Below are 15,063 nucleotides of genomic sequence, written 5' to 3' on the forward strand. Positions count from 1 at the left end.
TAACAGTTACAAAATTGTAAGTATAAATTATTTCAAAGTGTTCAAAGAAAAAAAAGCCATGAGTCCTCCTATCATGAAACAAAAATCCATATGTGCAATAGCAAAAGTGCTTAATTTGAGGCTAAGCTTGGAACTTCAGAACAACAAAACTCAAAGCTTGCATGGCCTTACGTGCAGCAAATAAAGAAAGGCAAGTTCACCATTGGCTAGTTATGTTTATGTTTTCCATAAGCATTCTCATTACTCAATCTTGAGATTGTTTTCATAGACAAGAGTATACAGAGAAAGCACAAAACACAAAGGGCTTACACAAACACATTAACCACTACAGAAAGCTTAAAGAAAATGAGACACAAATCACCAAATAAAACAAAGGTACAAAAAAATTTTTTTAAAACTATCAAATTTATGACATGCGTAGCACAGGGAATCCCAGTGGCTGGCAAATACCTTCAGCATGGTCATGGCCATTTTCATCAGGGATGCGTTCAATCAGAGTCTCAATGGACTCATCCCAAATGGGCCTTGTGTCAAAGATGTCCTCAGGAACTGAGTGCTCGGTCTCAACAGGTGGCAGATTCTCAATAACTGAAACTTCCAGGGCACTACTACTTTCATCATCTGAAACTAATTCCTGCTCCCTTTCTGACTGTGTAAGTCTATCCACTAATTTGGAAGCCTCGTCGCTAATCTCCTCAAAGAATTCTATGGAGTTTCTGTAAAGGTCAAAGAAATGCTCCTTACTTTCTTTTGTGGGGCTCATACCCCCCCTGCAGGAAGATGTGGTGCTTCTGCTCTTAACTGGCAATCGGGATGCAAATATCTTTGGTCTTGTGGCCCCTTCTTCTGAGTCTAACTCAAGCTCCTCTGCCCCCTCTCTGCTCTCTGTTTCTGACTCAGTGTCACTTCTGGCCTTCACTGGGCATTTGGTCACTGAGTCCACAGGACTAACATCAGATTCGGATTTGCTTCTACTTTCTGGTGCTCTGCCTGTTATGTCCTGTCCCTGAGGAGCAACTGTCTGCTGGAGAGATGGGTCTGGGTGTGAGAGCGGCTGCTCGACTCTTTGGATGGGTGATTTGATGGGGATTTTGGACTTTGGTTTTGCTTCATCTTCCTTACTTTCCTCATCCAGGCTAGATAGAACGTCTTCAGAAAATGTACTCTCATCCTCTGCAGATGGAGGTGCTGGGGTTGAAGTGGGGATAGTCCTTACAGGAATTTTGGATTTGCTTTCAGTAGAAGGCACATTCTCCATGGGTGCAGTTGGGATTTCAATCACTGATTTCTGTTCCTCTGGGGAAGAATCGGGAGAATCCTCATCCCTATCTAAATATACAGACCTGGTGACAGTGGAAAAATCTAACTGAACTTGTACAACTGGTTCTGGGGAGTCAGAACAAGGTACCTGCTTCCCATCGGACAGAGAAGGTGTATCGCCCGTTTGCATGGTGGGGAGGTCCTCAGCCTCTGTAGCGATGGCCTCTTTTGTGGATGTTTCAGTGCCAACTGAAATTCCCATTTGGGAGTTAAAGTGAGCATCTGAAGCAGGTATTTCCTCTACTTCCTCACTCAAGTCATCTGGAAGTAATTCTCCTTCATCATCCAACGTTTCTTTTGATTCAGAAGGTGCTAGTGACTCAGCTGTTGACTCCAGCTGTTGGGGCTCAGCTCCAATGACCCCTTCTTTAATGTCTTCAGGGAGAGTCTCGTCCCTGGATTCTTGTCCAATTTGGAAAAAGTGAAAACTTTCATCTGCATAGGACCTTTTGGTCATATCAATGGCACCACTTCGGGTCATCTCAAAAAGTTTTCCTTCCTGAAAGAGAAATGGATTTTGCTCACTTGTTGGGGTTCCCTCTTCGGTTGGGGTCCTAGCAGGAGTGGTATCAGGGGTGGTACCCTGAGATTGTCTGTCCACCATTAAGCCAAATATCTTCTGTTCTTCCTCTTTCACTCGAGCTTCAAAGGCTTCATCATCTTCACGAATTTCACTCCAGGAGTCAGAATCCACATCAGTTTTTGTGATGATGACTTTGCTTACTTGCTCACTGATGACTGGTGGTGTACTTGGTACACCAGGCTCTAAAGATGAGGCTCTATCTGATTGCATTTCCCACAAGGTACTTTCTTCTCTAGATACTATTTCTAGGTTCTGTCCCTCAAAATTAGATTCTTTGCTTGAAACAGTTGTACTTGAGGAGCTAGTTACTAGTACATCTTCAACAGAGGATGTAGTAACAGAATATACTTCAGAAGAGTGATAACTTGAGGTGTGACTTGCATCTGTTTGGGTTTTGCTTTCTTCACTAGAGAAAAAAGATTGGGTAGGAACATTTTCATAAGGGCTTATAACATGTGGATCATAGATTTCACCAGTCTCAGCTAGGTCAGACACTGGAATGTCCATGGAAAACCCATCAGTTTGAGTGGTAATAGATGAATCTTGAGTGGAACAATCCTTTGGTTTATTCTCTAATGTTTCAGCAGCTTTTGTGACCTCCACTTTTGTTGTAGAGGATGTGGGGGATATGTTATCATCTAATTCCTTTCCTTCGGATACTGGACAATGAGGCACAGAGGACAAAGAAGAGTTTTCACTGGGGCATTCTACCTGTGGAGATTCTACTCCAGGAACATCAAGCTCTTCTCCTGTGTCATTTTCATGAGTGTCTTGAGAAGCTAATGATTCCTTATGGATGACTAACTGCTCATCAACATCATCACCAGAACTCTGGAGACCTGAAGAGATGGGGACGGTTGAGGAGCTAGGACTCACAGCCTTACACCCATGGCCGTCACAGACTTTTGGTTGATCACTGTCTCTGCTTAGATCATCATAAGCCCTATCTGCACTGTCAGTAGAAATAGTGTGACTGTCTTCTGCTAAATGGGATTCACAATCTTTTTCTTCTTCTGAATTACCTGGCTCTTCCTGAGTATCTTCATTCATCTTGAAAGTATATTGTTTAGAAACTATAGGCTGGAACTGTACCTCTTCTGGACTGGAATTGGAGTCTATGCTGGATGGGAGTGGGGAAGGCGGCTGCACTCGAATAACTGGTTCTGGTAAAAGGCCAGAGTCAGCACCTTTCTTCAGTTGTGTCAATTCAGGTTCACTTTCTGAAGAGGAAGAAGACTTTCTGCTCTCTGAAGTCACCAACACAGGGACATCACTTTCACCTGCCATGTTCTCCATCTGTTTTGGTTCATCCACATCTGCTGAACAGTCTGCATCTGGGTCAGAGGATGAGGAAGATTCCTCTTGCTTGGGTTCTTTTTTGTAATCCCTTTTCTGCTTTGCTTCTTGTTCAAGTTCATCAAACATTTTAATTTTGGTTACCATTTTGAACATTTCCTCTTCAGGTGTGAACCTCTTTTTCTCCCCATTTTCTGAGTCATCCTCCTCTGCACATTCATGAATCACAGCTGGTTTTGGTATGCTTGTATCTGTAGTTTTGGGTGTGACTTCATAGCTAACTTCTTCAGAGCTGGGGGTGTCAGGAGAAAGAGGGCTCTTCCCTGAGCTTTCCATGAGTGATGTCTGCTCAAGACTGTCATCTTCAGCACTGCCGTCAGGGTCTCGGAGCAGCCGGGACCTCATGGAGGCCACTTCTGTAATAAGTTCTGTTTTGGCAACAGCTGAAGGAAGAGGAAAGTGACTTGGAAGAATTCCTGCCTTCATCTTTGGTTCAACAGGGCTGCTTTCAAGAGAATCCCGACAAGGGGATTCTTTCAGAGGACTTGGCTCCAGAGAATCAGGAGTCTTGTGTGAGGAGTTATCTTCCAGAACAGGGCTGGCTTCCAGAGAGTCTTTGTGGCTTACTGCTAATGATTCATCAGCCATTGGACTGAGGACTTCACTATCACGGCTAGGGAGTGCAAGTTCTAATCCTTGGGGACTTCTAACGCCTCCCTGGGGCTTTGATGCAATTCCTGTGTCTGTCTTTACAGATGCATCAGTCAAAGGTGAGGACTTTGTCTCATCTGAGGTGATTGTAGATTCCTGAGTTTCACAATCAGTTTGTGTCTTGTGAGCTGAACTATCAAATGTAAGCTGACTTTCATCACAGGATGCGCCTTCAGTCAATGTCTTGGGTGTTTCTTTTGCTAAATCATTAGAGCTGCCAGGACAATCACCTTCTTGTTTGAGGCATATGTCTTTGGAAGGGTCTTGGGTGGTCATCTTCTGCATGCACTCAGGAGAGGGCTCTGAGTCCTCAGTGACTACAGCACCTTGTTCTTCAGAACCATCAGTAATGTCTTTGGTTGTGTGATGTTCTTTTCCTGAATGTGTTTCTGGGGGTGTGTCTAACTTGTTGGTTTCCTTTGTTTCCCCAATTTGTGCCTCACTTTTCTTTGGTGAGAAAGAAAGGCTCTCTGGGCTGGTCTCAGGGGTCTCTGCTAGGCCCTCATGCTTATAGCTCTCTTCTGAACTAATCTGAGGGGTCCCCTCCATCAGGCTGCCACACGGAGAGCCTGCTATCCCTTCATGCTTTAGGCTTTCAGAACTGGCATCCAAAGCACCACTCTGCAAAGACAGAGCTGGAAGGAATTCATCTTTCATGTAATCTATTGGAAATGTTGTATTAAAAGGGCTAGTGAGGACTTGGTCTAAGTGAAGCTGCACCTTTTCAGTCTCTTCACTCAGCCGGAATTGCTGATATTTGTCATTGTCTTCTAACTCTTGCTTAATGACATCAGAAAAGTCAGTGGAGGTTTTCCTGTCTGGGCTGATCTGGAGGTCCAAGTCTCCCTGCTCATCTGCCATTTTTTCTTTAGGAACTTCACTATCTCTATGGCTTTCTCCTTCAGGGGCTGACTGAACAGGTTCAGGTGTTTTGGGACTGGGAGTTTTCTCCTTTTCTCCAACGGCATCCTCCCTCTTAAATCCTATGGAAGAAGCACGAACCCCTCTTTTGGATTCAGAAGCTCCTGTTACCAGGAATCTCTGGCCTCGTTTGATTGTCTGACTCTCTGTTCTCTGTATTTCTTTCTGGGTTGCTGTCTGCACCTTTTCTTTTTCTACTCGAACTTTACCTTTGTCTTGGGATTGTTTCTGTTTTGCTGATTTATGCTCAAAGAGTCCAGTTTTATGTTTAGATGGGTCCTGACCTGACTGGAAAGCTTTCATCAACTCCCGAACAGACATTGTTTCCTCAATTCTTTCTGTTTTTGAGGTGGGAGAAACAGGTGGCTGCTTTTCTGTTTTCCCAGAAGGTGACACAGGCAGATGCTTCTCTGTTTTCCCAGTGGTTGACACAGGTGAGTGCTTTTCTGTTCTTCCAGAGGGTGACACAGGCAAGCGTTTTTCTGTTCTCCCAGGTGACACTGGAGGATGTTTCTCTGTTCGCCCAGAAGGTGATACAGGTGGACGTTTATCTGTTTTGGTGGAAGGAGAAATAGGTGGGTGTCTTTCTGTCTTTGTGGATGACACAGGTGAGTGTCTTTCAGCTTTTGTTGAGGGTGATACAGGCGAGTGTTTCTCAGGTTTACCTGATGACAACACAGGTGAATGTCTTTCAGTTTTTGCTGAGGGTGACACAGGTGAGTGTTTCTCGGTTTTGCTAGATGATGACACTGGAGTGTGCCTTTCGTTTTTCAAAGAGGAGGACAAGGGAGAGTGCCTCTCTGTTCTAGGGGAGGGTGAAGCTGGGGCATGCCTCTCTGACTTCAGAGAAGGTGATGCCGCTGGATGCGTCCTGTGAGTGGTCTTTTTTGGCACATCCTCTTTGCCTTTGACTCTGATAGGCAACTTGCTTCGACCTTTCTGTTCATCTTCCACTCGTTTCTGAAGGGCCTTTACTTTATCCTTGATGGAACCAATGGGAGTTTCTTCTATCAGAGGAGAGGTGGCCTTCACAGTGGGAAGAGATTCTGGGGCCAGACCTGGGTCTTCATCTAATGACTCTTCCGAACTACATTTTTTAATTTCTGTTTTTTCTTCATTCACATGTACGCTTTCCTCTTTCTGTTTCTGCTTTTCTTTTAATTTCCTTCTCACAGGCTTCTTAATTCCCAGAGTTGGTTTGTGCTGTTTCTGCGTGCCCTGTTTCTCATCTGGGGGTACCACCTTTCCATCTTTTTCAGAGCTTTTGCCAACAGATGGAGCCTCACTTGTCTCCCTGGCCACATCTTGACCTGTCTGTGGTTTCTCTCCATGAGGAGACACATATGAATTTAGGTCCTCAATAAGGTAGTTCACTAGCCCAGTGGCATCTTTCTCTACTTTGGCTTTGGTCTCTTTATCTATTCTAACTTCTACACATGGATAGTCAGTAATTTCTAAAGGTGCTTTTCGTTTGGCCTCTTCTATTTCCTCATCACTGACAATAACCCATCCTTCCTCCACTAGTTCTTTCTCAGACTGAGCGCTCTGCACACTGCCTTCATCTCTTGCGCAGGTTCCACTTCTCAGGATTTCATTCACTTTCTCTAAGTCCTCTTTAACTCTTTCAACAATTTCAAAAGGTTCTCCTGGCTCTTCCTCCGCAGCCTTCACCAGCTCCTTCACTTTAATAGAACCTGCCTTATCAGACACATCTGTGGTCAAGATGGCGGTCATTTTGATCAGATCTTGTTTCATCTCAGAAACTTCAGAGAGTAAATCCGGACTGGCTAGGACAGGAACTTCATTAACCAGGTGACTTTTCAGGACAGATGTTTCTGTAGATTCTGTCTCATCATCTTTGATGTGAATGAAAAACATTGAAAGTAAAGTGGAAATCAAAAAAGATATTGGCAAATGTAATCAGGACTGAAACGACACAGCGTCTTTTTCTGCCGTGGTGGGAGGGGCAACAGAATGGGCTGGGGATGGTGGATCCACAAGGTCTCAAGGTACAAGAGCAAAGCAAGGCTAACGGAAAAAAACTGAAAAGGAAAAATGAGCAGGAAATAACTTGCTTAATTTTCTCACTTGTAGCACATCCACACATACAACAAAGCTATCACAAATAACCAAGACACACACAAAAACCATCACAAATCAAAACAAATAAAGAACGCAGTGAAATTACACAGAGTTATCTCAAGATTGTTCAGATGTTACAGATCAATGTTGGAAAAAAAGAAAAAGAAAAAAAAAAAAAACATGTGGAAAAAATAAGAAAAAAAGCATTAGAAATTGCAGAAAGTTGATTTCCTCTAGGCGAAAGCCAGTAGTAGCAAACTCAGAATAATGTCCAATGGTGTACATAAATTTTTTAATCATGTAACTCTGGAATTCAGCATGTTTAGTTTGCCAATATACAATGATGATAGAAAACATATCTGAATTAGCTTCAAACTGGCATTTCATCTAAAGGAAATTCACACCTAACAATGAAACAAACAGTCTTGTGCTAAGAGGCATGGTCCTTTCCTTGGAGCAACCTCCTTGTTTAGACACATAACTGACAGACCAAGGAGGGAAATAAAGGAAAGGAAAGAAAAACAACAGGAAAAAAAAAATACGTGTGATTAAACATATATGTGAGTCCAGAGTTAAAATGTGATGCATGGCAACCCAAATCAGAGACAGTCACACGGGACACACGCACAGTTTATGTAAGCCAAGTTATTTCCATGCAAAGCAAAGGTGGAGTAAAACTGCTGGGAGAGGCGGCCTTGCGGGAAAGCACAGGCAGGAAGATGGTGAGGAATTAGAACGAATATGTAAAACGTTACTGTGGTGAAGGATATTGGTTTCCCTACAAGTGGTACAAAAGATGCTAAACGGAGTACATTTGAAGCACAGGTTGTAGGGGTCCACCACCATTAAAGGTGAGGAGGAAGACTCGTCAGACGTCTAGGACTTTCTCCTGAAAAGACCCTAGGAAAGTGTCCCTTCAACAGAGTTCTTCTTTGAAGATTATTTTGTACCTACATGAAGACTATTTAATGGTTGTCTTTAACTAAAACAAAACTGAACCTTGAATCTATATCTGAGATTTGTAAAACATTCACAATATCTAGGAGTCACTCAGGAAAACCCATGGCATTCTAACAGCAAGGTTACATTTTTTTTTTCTTCTTTTTCAACAACTGAGCCAGATAGACAGATAAAATTTTAATTCCTACTAGCATGTACACAGGAACAAAGAATAGCGTGATTTAAATAAACACAATAGTTCCAAAGAAGAGAGAAAAAATAAAATTACCTTTTTTTATAAAAAAGGAATCAATGAAGGCAACAATAATATGTCATTTAAACAAAAGTGCCTTCTCTTGGAGCAATTTCTATTTGTTGAGATATGGAATGTGAATATGTATATGTAAAATATATCAGGATAATTTATATCAATACAGTCGTTAAGTTATGTAAACCACATCCAGAAGCTCAAATATTCTAGTTGTGAATAATGATTTAACATGAGAGCAAGCTTCACTTAAAGCCATCCAAGAATTTGGTAGTATATTATCTTGTGCTTGCAGTTAAAAAAAAAAGCCCAAGGACCATTATATAGGAGCAAATGACCATGCTGAATGTAGCTCTGAGTTTTCTCCTTTTGGGACTATCATCCAAAATAAAGTAACTCAAAATAAATTTTAAAATCAGTAATCTAAAAATTAGTATCTTTTTAAAAAGGATTTGAGGCATAAAAGGAAGAAACCAGTAAAATTTAGCTTGAGTTTCCATACTAGAAGCTAGAGTGTCACTGGAAGTAGGCCAACAAACTAAAATGCTAATTGAATATTACAAACCTGAAATAAATTCAAAGATAACTCTTTTAAGGTCTGTAAAAATCAGTTCTATCTGTTCTAGATCAGGTTTGGGACTTTGCATCATTATTTAAAATTAGCCTTATAATAACCCATTGTTGTGATTAATCACTTCATCAGGAGATTGAATTGTTCCATTCTTGACTACGAGTTGTTTCTTAATTTTTCTTTTTTTAGAAAGTTTTCACAAAAGTCAGTCAGTTAGATCTCTGGCCCGAGGATGTTAGTTATACTTCACCACAGTAAGGGGTCAAGGGAGGGATGGGGTGAGTGGAGTTAGCTTCAGCTCAAAACTGTTAAGACAGTATCACTTTTGCAGGTGTATCCTACAAAGCAAACAAAACAAAAGGAAAAACAAAACAAAACAAAACAAAAAACCAAAAACCCCTCTCTCTATATAGAAGTCCCTGATGCTTTATATAAAAAGTGATACTGTCATATCAATGCTTAAAAAATAATGAGATGACATTGTTATGCTAACAAATGGACAAAACGTCGGGTGGCATTCTAAACAAGCATAACAGCATACCAGGGTTAACAGGGATGTCAAAAGAAAGTGAATGCTTAGATGAATAATCATTGCATTTTACTGCTAATTAGCTCATAAATTAGGTATATTTATAATTTAACTGGCCAAGCTGCTTTTATAGATATATTTTAATGATTAATAATATCAAATATAATTATTACAGTGGTTAGTAATAGCAACTAGCTTCCATTTTAACTCATGCTTCTTTTTATAGTAGCCAGCTTTCAAACAAACTCAATTTTATTTAAAATCTTACTTTTTTCGGATGTCATATCGATCTGAAAGAAAACATACATAAATGGAATGATTACAAATAGCATCTTGGCTCATAGCCCCTAATATGCATAATAAGTTCTTATTCATAATTATGTACTTGGAGTGACACCACATGCTGAAAGGTTGGAGTTGTTTGCTACAGTTTTTTTCTTAAGCATCTCAGTGATTCTTATCCTAACTTTGAAAAAAAAAATCTCTTTTTAGATACTAGGGGTAAAAAATCCTTTTCTAATTATTATTCTTGGGGAGATATAACCCAGGTTGTGTTTAATGTGAGAAATACATGTTAGGAAAAAGGCTAGGCAAAGGGTAGAGTCAGTATTAAACAACTTGTGTCAATTTAGTGGAAAAAAGAAGAGAATAACCAACAGCATGCCAGGGTGGTAGGTCCCACAGAGCTAGTTTGGTTGTCATTAATAGTAAGCCAGCATTCCAAACCCTAAAAAGAATAAGAACTGGATCTATTGTCCTGAATCACTCCTGAAAGTACTCAGTTGAAAAATCATACATCTAATGGACAAAATTCCTATGTGAATATAGCCAAGGTGGGTTCATGGTTTTATTGCTCTTTCAAGGTGTGCAGGTACTATTTTGGTACTGGGGATTGAACTTAGGAGCACTTGACTACTGAACCACATCCCCAGCGCTATTTTATATTTTATTTAGAGACTGGTTCTCACTGAGTTGCTTAGTGCCTCACTCTTGCTGAGGCTGGCTTTGAACTCGTGATCCTCCTGCCTCAAGCTCCTTGAGCTGCTGGGGTTACAGGCATTTGCCACCATGCATTGCCTGCAGGTACCATTTTTTAACAGCAGTGGTAACAACAGTCACTAAGTATAGGAAGAAAATTGAATACATGAAAGTTCACATGCAGTTAGGGAAAGAATGACCTCCAACCAGTCATCAGTTGATATGTGTATGTCGCTGTGCCGGACAGGACAGTGAGTCTATAATCCTTCCTTCTGTTCTACTTGACTGCCAAGACACCAGAAAAAAGGAAATCTGGGGGTCCTCTGAACCTTACAGGTTAAGTTGAGGAATACATGGTATTAATTATATTTTTCTTTATATTTTTGTTTCAAAAGCATTAGAATAACATTTATAAAAGAAACAAGTATATTTAAAAATGTAGTTGGGCATGGTGATGTATGTCTATAACCCAGGTTGACACAGGAGGATTGCAAGTTTGAGGTCAGTCTCAGCAACTTAGCAAGGCCCTAGGCAACTTAGCAAGACCCCTGTCTCAAAATCAAAAGTTAAATAAAGGCCAGGGGTGTGGCTCGGTGGATAAGCACCTCAGGGTTCAATCCTGGGTACTCGCCCCCCCCAAAAAAAAACCAAAAAAACCATAACTAGTAATTATTACATTTGTCTTAGAAATAGTAACTCCCCATTTCTATCAACTCCCACTTTTAAGCAAATATAAGGAGTTTTCCAATTATTTATTTCATTTCTATTAAAATATTTGGGCATTTTCACATCTTTATAAGCAAGACAAACATTTGCATTAAATACTGAAATGGATATAATCAAATGACTATTTATTCAGGTTAACTTCTTAAGATTTGTTTTCCTCATCTGTGGTACAGCACGCATTTCACAGTGTAGTGAAGACAGATCACATGTGGAGCACTTGCTAAAGATCATATTTTATGAGAAATGTGCAGTGTTACTACAGTTCTCCATTATTACATTGTTATAGTGTAATCAATGGACTATACTGTTTCAGTCATTCTCAAACTTTTTGATCTCAGGACAACTACACTTCAAATATTACTGAAGGTCCTGGAAGAAGTTTTCTTTATGTGTGATATGCATAAATAAATGTCTGCATTACAAATTACAGCTAAGAAAATGCTGGGACCCAAGAATACATAAATACACTTTCCATTACAATGATATCACATATTTATGGTCTCTGAGTACTGCTTTGTGGTATAGGAAGATATAAGAATTAAAAAAGGCAAGTGATGCTTTAATACTGTTAAAAAATGAGTTTTGACCTTCAGGCAAATTTAGACCAATCTTGAGAACCATCGAGTTCAGTAATTTTCGGAGAAATGTATATTATGGCATACAGAAAGGGCTGAAATTTATAGGGAAACTTAACTATCCTCTGAAGTCAATCCACAAGATGAGAAAACAGGCTCAGAGAGGTTAAGAGAAATTCTACCCCCTTGATTTCCAAGAACAATGGTCTATCTCTTCTAAGAACACATTCAAACTTATTAGAGGTCATAGCAATGACACAGTCATTAATTAGTGACACCATCATAAAATTACCTCTTCCTCCTGCTCTTGGTCTGATTCCGACTCCTTGCCGCCCCAACATGCCATGCAAATTGGAAAAAGAGAGAAGGAAGAGTAGAGTGTTTAGAAGAGAAGAGTAAATACTCTGTCAATAAACATCAACAAGCAAGTTTAGAGTCAGCATACTCTTATTTTATCTTATTAACAATTAACAGAAGGCAGACAGAAAATCAAAGAGGATTGATTCAAGTCTGCGAGACAAAAGAACCAAAATTATAAATATACTAATTTCAGATGTTAGGTCACCAGCAACCTCAGATTGACATTTAATGGGTTCAAAGGCATCTGTCTACAGATATAGTGATGATGATATCTCAGTTAACACAGAAATTGACTGAAAATGTTAAAAACCATGAACAAGCAGATGGGGAAACATTTTCAATACACAGGCAATATATAGGAGTTTTATTATAATAGCATGCTATTAAATTCTAAAGTAGATCTTAAATGTGCAATGTTTGGCATAAAAAATTGTTCTTGATCTCGTGGCAATACTAACTGTGTCTGATATGTCTTAGAAAGTGCAAAATAAAGTCAATGTTTTTTTTACAGCTTATTGAAAGCTCACTGCAACCAATGTTTGTTCATCTTTTTTTTTTTTGGTCTCTCCACATTTTTATTGGTACATTACAGTTGTACATAGTGATGGGATTTGTTATTACATATTTGCTCATGTACACAATATAACAATATAATTTGGCCAATGTTGCTACCCAGCACTTCTCCCCACCCCTCTGGATGTTTCCTCCACAAATCTCCCTTTGATTTTCATGAGCTCCCTGCCCCCACCTTCCTTTCCTTTTCCTCCCCAGCTTCCACATAGAACTCATCTTTGTTTATCACTCAGGTGGCTTGCACATATTTCTTCATGGTTCCTATTTGTCATTCTGCTTCCAGTGACTCACCAATATTCAGTACCACAAATCTCAAGAGGACATTCTGCATCACTGGAGTACAATTAGATTATGCCCATGTGGATCAATAGAGCTATGTGACATTCCAATTTTGGGAATAACATGTATATATATGTATGTAGCTATTTTATTTTTTAATCATTTAATAATTTATAACATCAAACATGATACTCTTAGCTTTTCTCTGTGATTGGCATCAATTTACAAAAATAATTAATTAAGCAAAATATGCAATTTGACAACCATGGTGGGGTAAAAAAGTATAGAAAATTCTTTGTTTTATGGAGTCAAGACTTAGGATTTTAAATATATCACTACTTTTCCTCTACTATATATTTTAAATATATCCCTACAGTGGCCACCACTCATCCCTTCCCCAACCTGTAATGTGCTCACTGACAACCTGCTGCAATCACCTACAGTTTACCATTGGAGTTTCCTATTAACAAAAGTGATACTGGTTTACTTTAAAGAACAAACAAAAATAATAAAAAAGTTATTTACAGCATTTAACTAATTCAGTTGTTATCTTTGATGTAACCAGAATACTCAAGGATTTATATAACTGGGAAAGTTTGAGTAATGTCTATATGTAGCCTTTGTCAGGAGTTAATCATTGTTTTCTTTTCAATAGTGTTTCAGATCTACTTCTTGTAGCATAGAGATATTTTTATACTGATATTTTAAAAATTGAAAAATTAATTTAATACTCTTAAAATAGGATATATTATAAGATAAATAGATAATTATTTTGAGTAAAAGATAAAATATCATGAGGTTCTTCTGAATTTAACAACGTATTATCTACCTGTGCATTGATAATGAGTAGAAGTTAAAGGACTCCAGTATTTTGGTAGGGCTAATTGCACCAGTGTGATCTTAGGATAGCACATAGAAACAAAGCTAGTCATTTTATTGTAAAAAATTGGTTTAAAATTTTAAAACTTAAACTGTAATTCTCTGTCTCATATCCAATATATATTGATAAAAATTTCCATTAAAGTGCATGTAATGCAAAATAAGGTGGAACTACTTTTTTCTTTACTTCAATGGGATATCATAAATTCAACAGGTTACCAAAAGTTATTGTTTTATGTGCTTACATTCACTGTCTTTATTTTTGTTCATCTTGAAGGATTTGAATTCAGTTTCTACTCTGCCTGAATCACACTGCAGCAGACATTACTGTACCTTTGTATAAATTGGCAGCGTGATGTTTAAGTTGCAGATAGCTTGATGCACCAGGCCTCTTGTGGATTTAGGCTCCTTCATAAATGATAGTCGTCCGCAAGGTTCCTGAGTTGTATCGCGTACCTTGAACAAGAAAGACATTATGTTCACCTATATTTGACATGTACTATTTATTTCAGTAAGGGGCCTTTAAAAAGGCAAAATAAAATTCACTTGTTAATGATCAGTAAAAATTCAAAGGTCTTCCTTCTCTCTTCCCAATATCATTTAGAATAACTTTTTAAAAAACCGTTAGCTATTTTCAGCTTTACTTTTATTTTTACAAATAAAAATTTTAGATATTTAAAGTACCCAAATGTGATGATGTGATGTATGTGTACATTGTGAAATGATTATTACATTTAAGCTAATTAACATACCTATCACCTCACATGGTTAATTTCCCCCTTGTTTTGAAAACACTTAACAACTCTTGAGAAGTTTCAAAATACAACAGATTATCATTAACTGTAGTCACCATATTGTACACAAGGTCTCGATTACTTATTCAGCTTTTTAAAAAGCTGTGCTAAGGCATAACATAAAATTTGCCATTTCTACTATTTGTAAGCAGATGAGTTAGTGGCATGAAGTACATTCCTAGAGCTGTATAATCATCACCATAATCATACCTTAAGCTGAAACCGTTCCCCTTATACAATAACTTCCCAGTCTTCCACCCTGATAAACTCTACTCTACTTCTTTTCTCCATGAATATGCCTGTCTAGTTCCTTGCTATAAGTAGAGTCATATAATATTTTCTGTTTTATTTCACTTAGCATGTTCTCAAGGTTAAGAATCAGAATTTCATTTTTTACTGTTGCAATACATCATAACATGAGACTAAGGGTTCTGCCATTTTTAGGTCTCCCATTCTATGGCATGCAGTACATTCACATTGTTTTATAACCACACATCACCACCTGTCTTCAGTCAGAACTTGTTGACTTTTCCAAACTGAAACTCTGTATTAAACAATGATTTCCCATTCCTCCCATCCCCCTGCCTCTGATAGTCACCTTTTCATTTTCTGTCTTTGTGAATTTGACTACCCTAAGTATCTCATACAGCAGAACTACATAAAATTTATTCTTCTGTGT

At 38.8% G+C, this 15,063-nt stretch overlaps 1 protein-coding gene across 31 annotated transcripts in view; it reads right to left on the reverse strand.

Moving 5' to 3' along the window:
- Ank2 (ankyrin 2) overlaps positions 1-15,063 on the reverse strand; it is a 555,326-nt gene that overhangs the window by 20,414 nt on the left and 519,849 nt on the right. For 22 of the 31 annotated variants that reach the window (XM_047565841.1, XM_047565842.1, XM_047565847.1 and 19 more), the window contains 3 exons: positions 13,924-14,046; positions 11,792-11,824; positions 9,489-9,510 (listed from right to left, as the gene is read on the reverse strand). In XM_047565841.1, the coding sequence (XP_047421797.1) occupies positions 9,489-9,510; positions 11,792-11,824; positions 13,924-14,046 (178 nt within the window). Of the gene's footprint in view, positions 1-450; positions 6,688-9,488; positions 9,511-11,791; positions 11,825-13,923; positions 14,047-15,063 lie in introns of all 31 variants that reach the window. The other 9 variants (XM_047565837.1, XM_047565838.1, XM_047565836.1 and 6 more) reach the window with 1 other exon arrangement.

This window comes from Sciurus carolinensis, chromosome 10, assembly GCF_902686445.1.
Source record: "Sciurus carolinensis chromosome 10, mSciCar1.2, whole genome shotgun sequence".
Classification (NCBI taxonomy): Eukaryota; Metazoa; Chordata; class Mammalia; order Rodentia; family Sciuridae; genus Sciurus; species Sciurus carolinensis.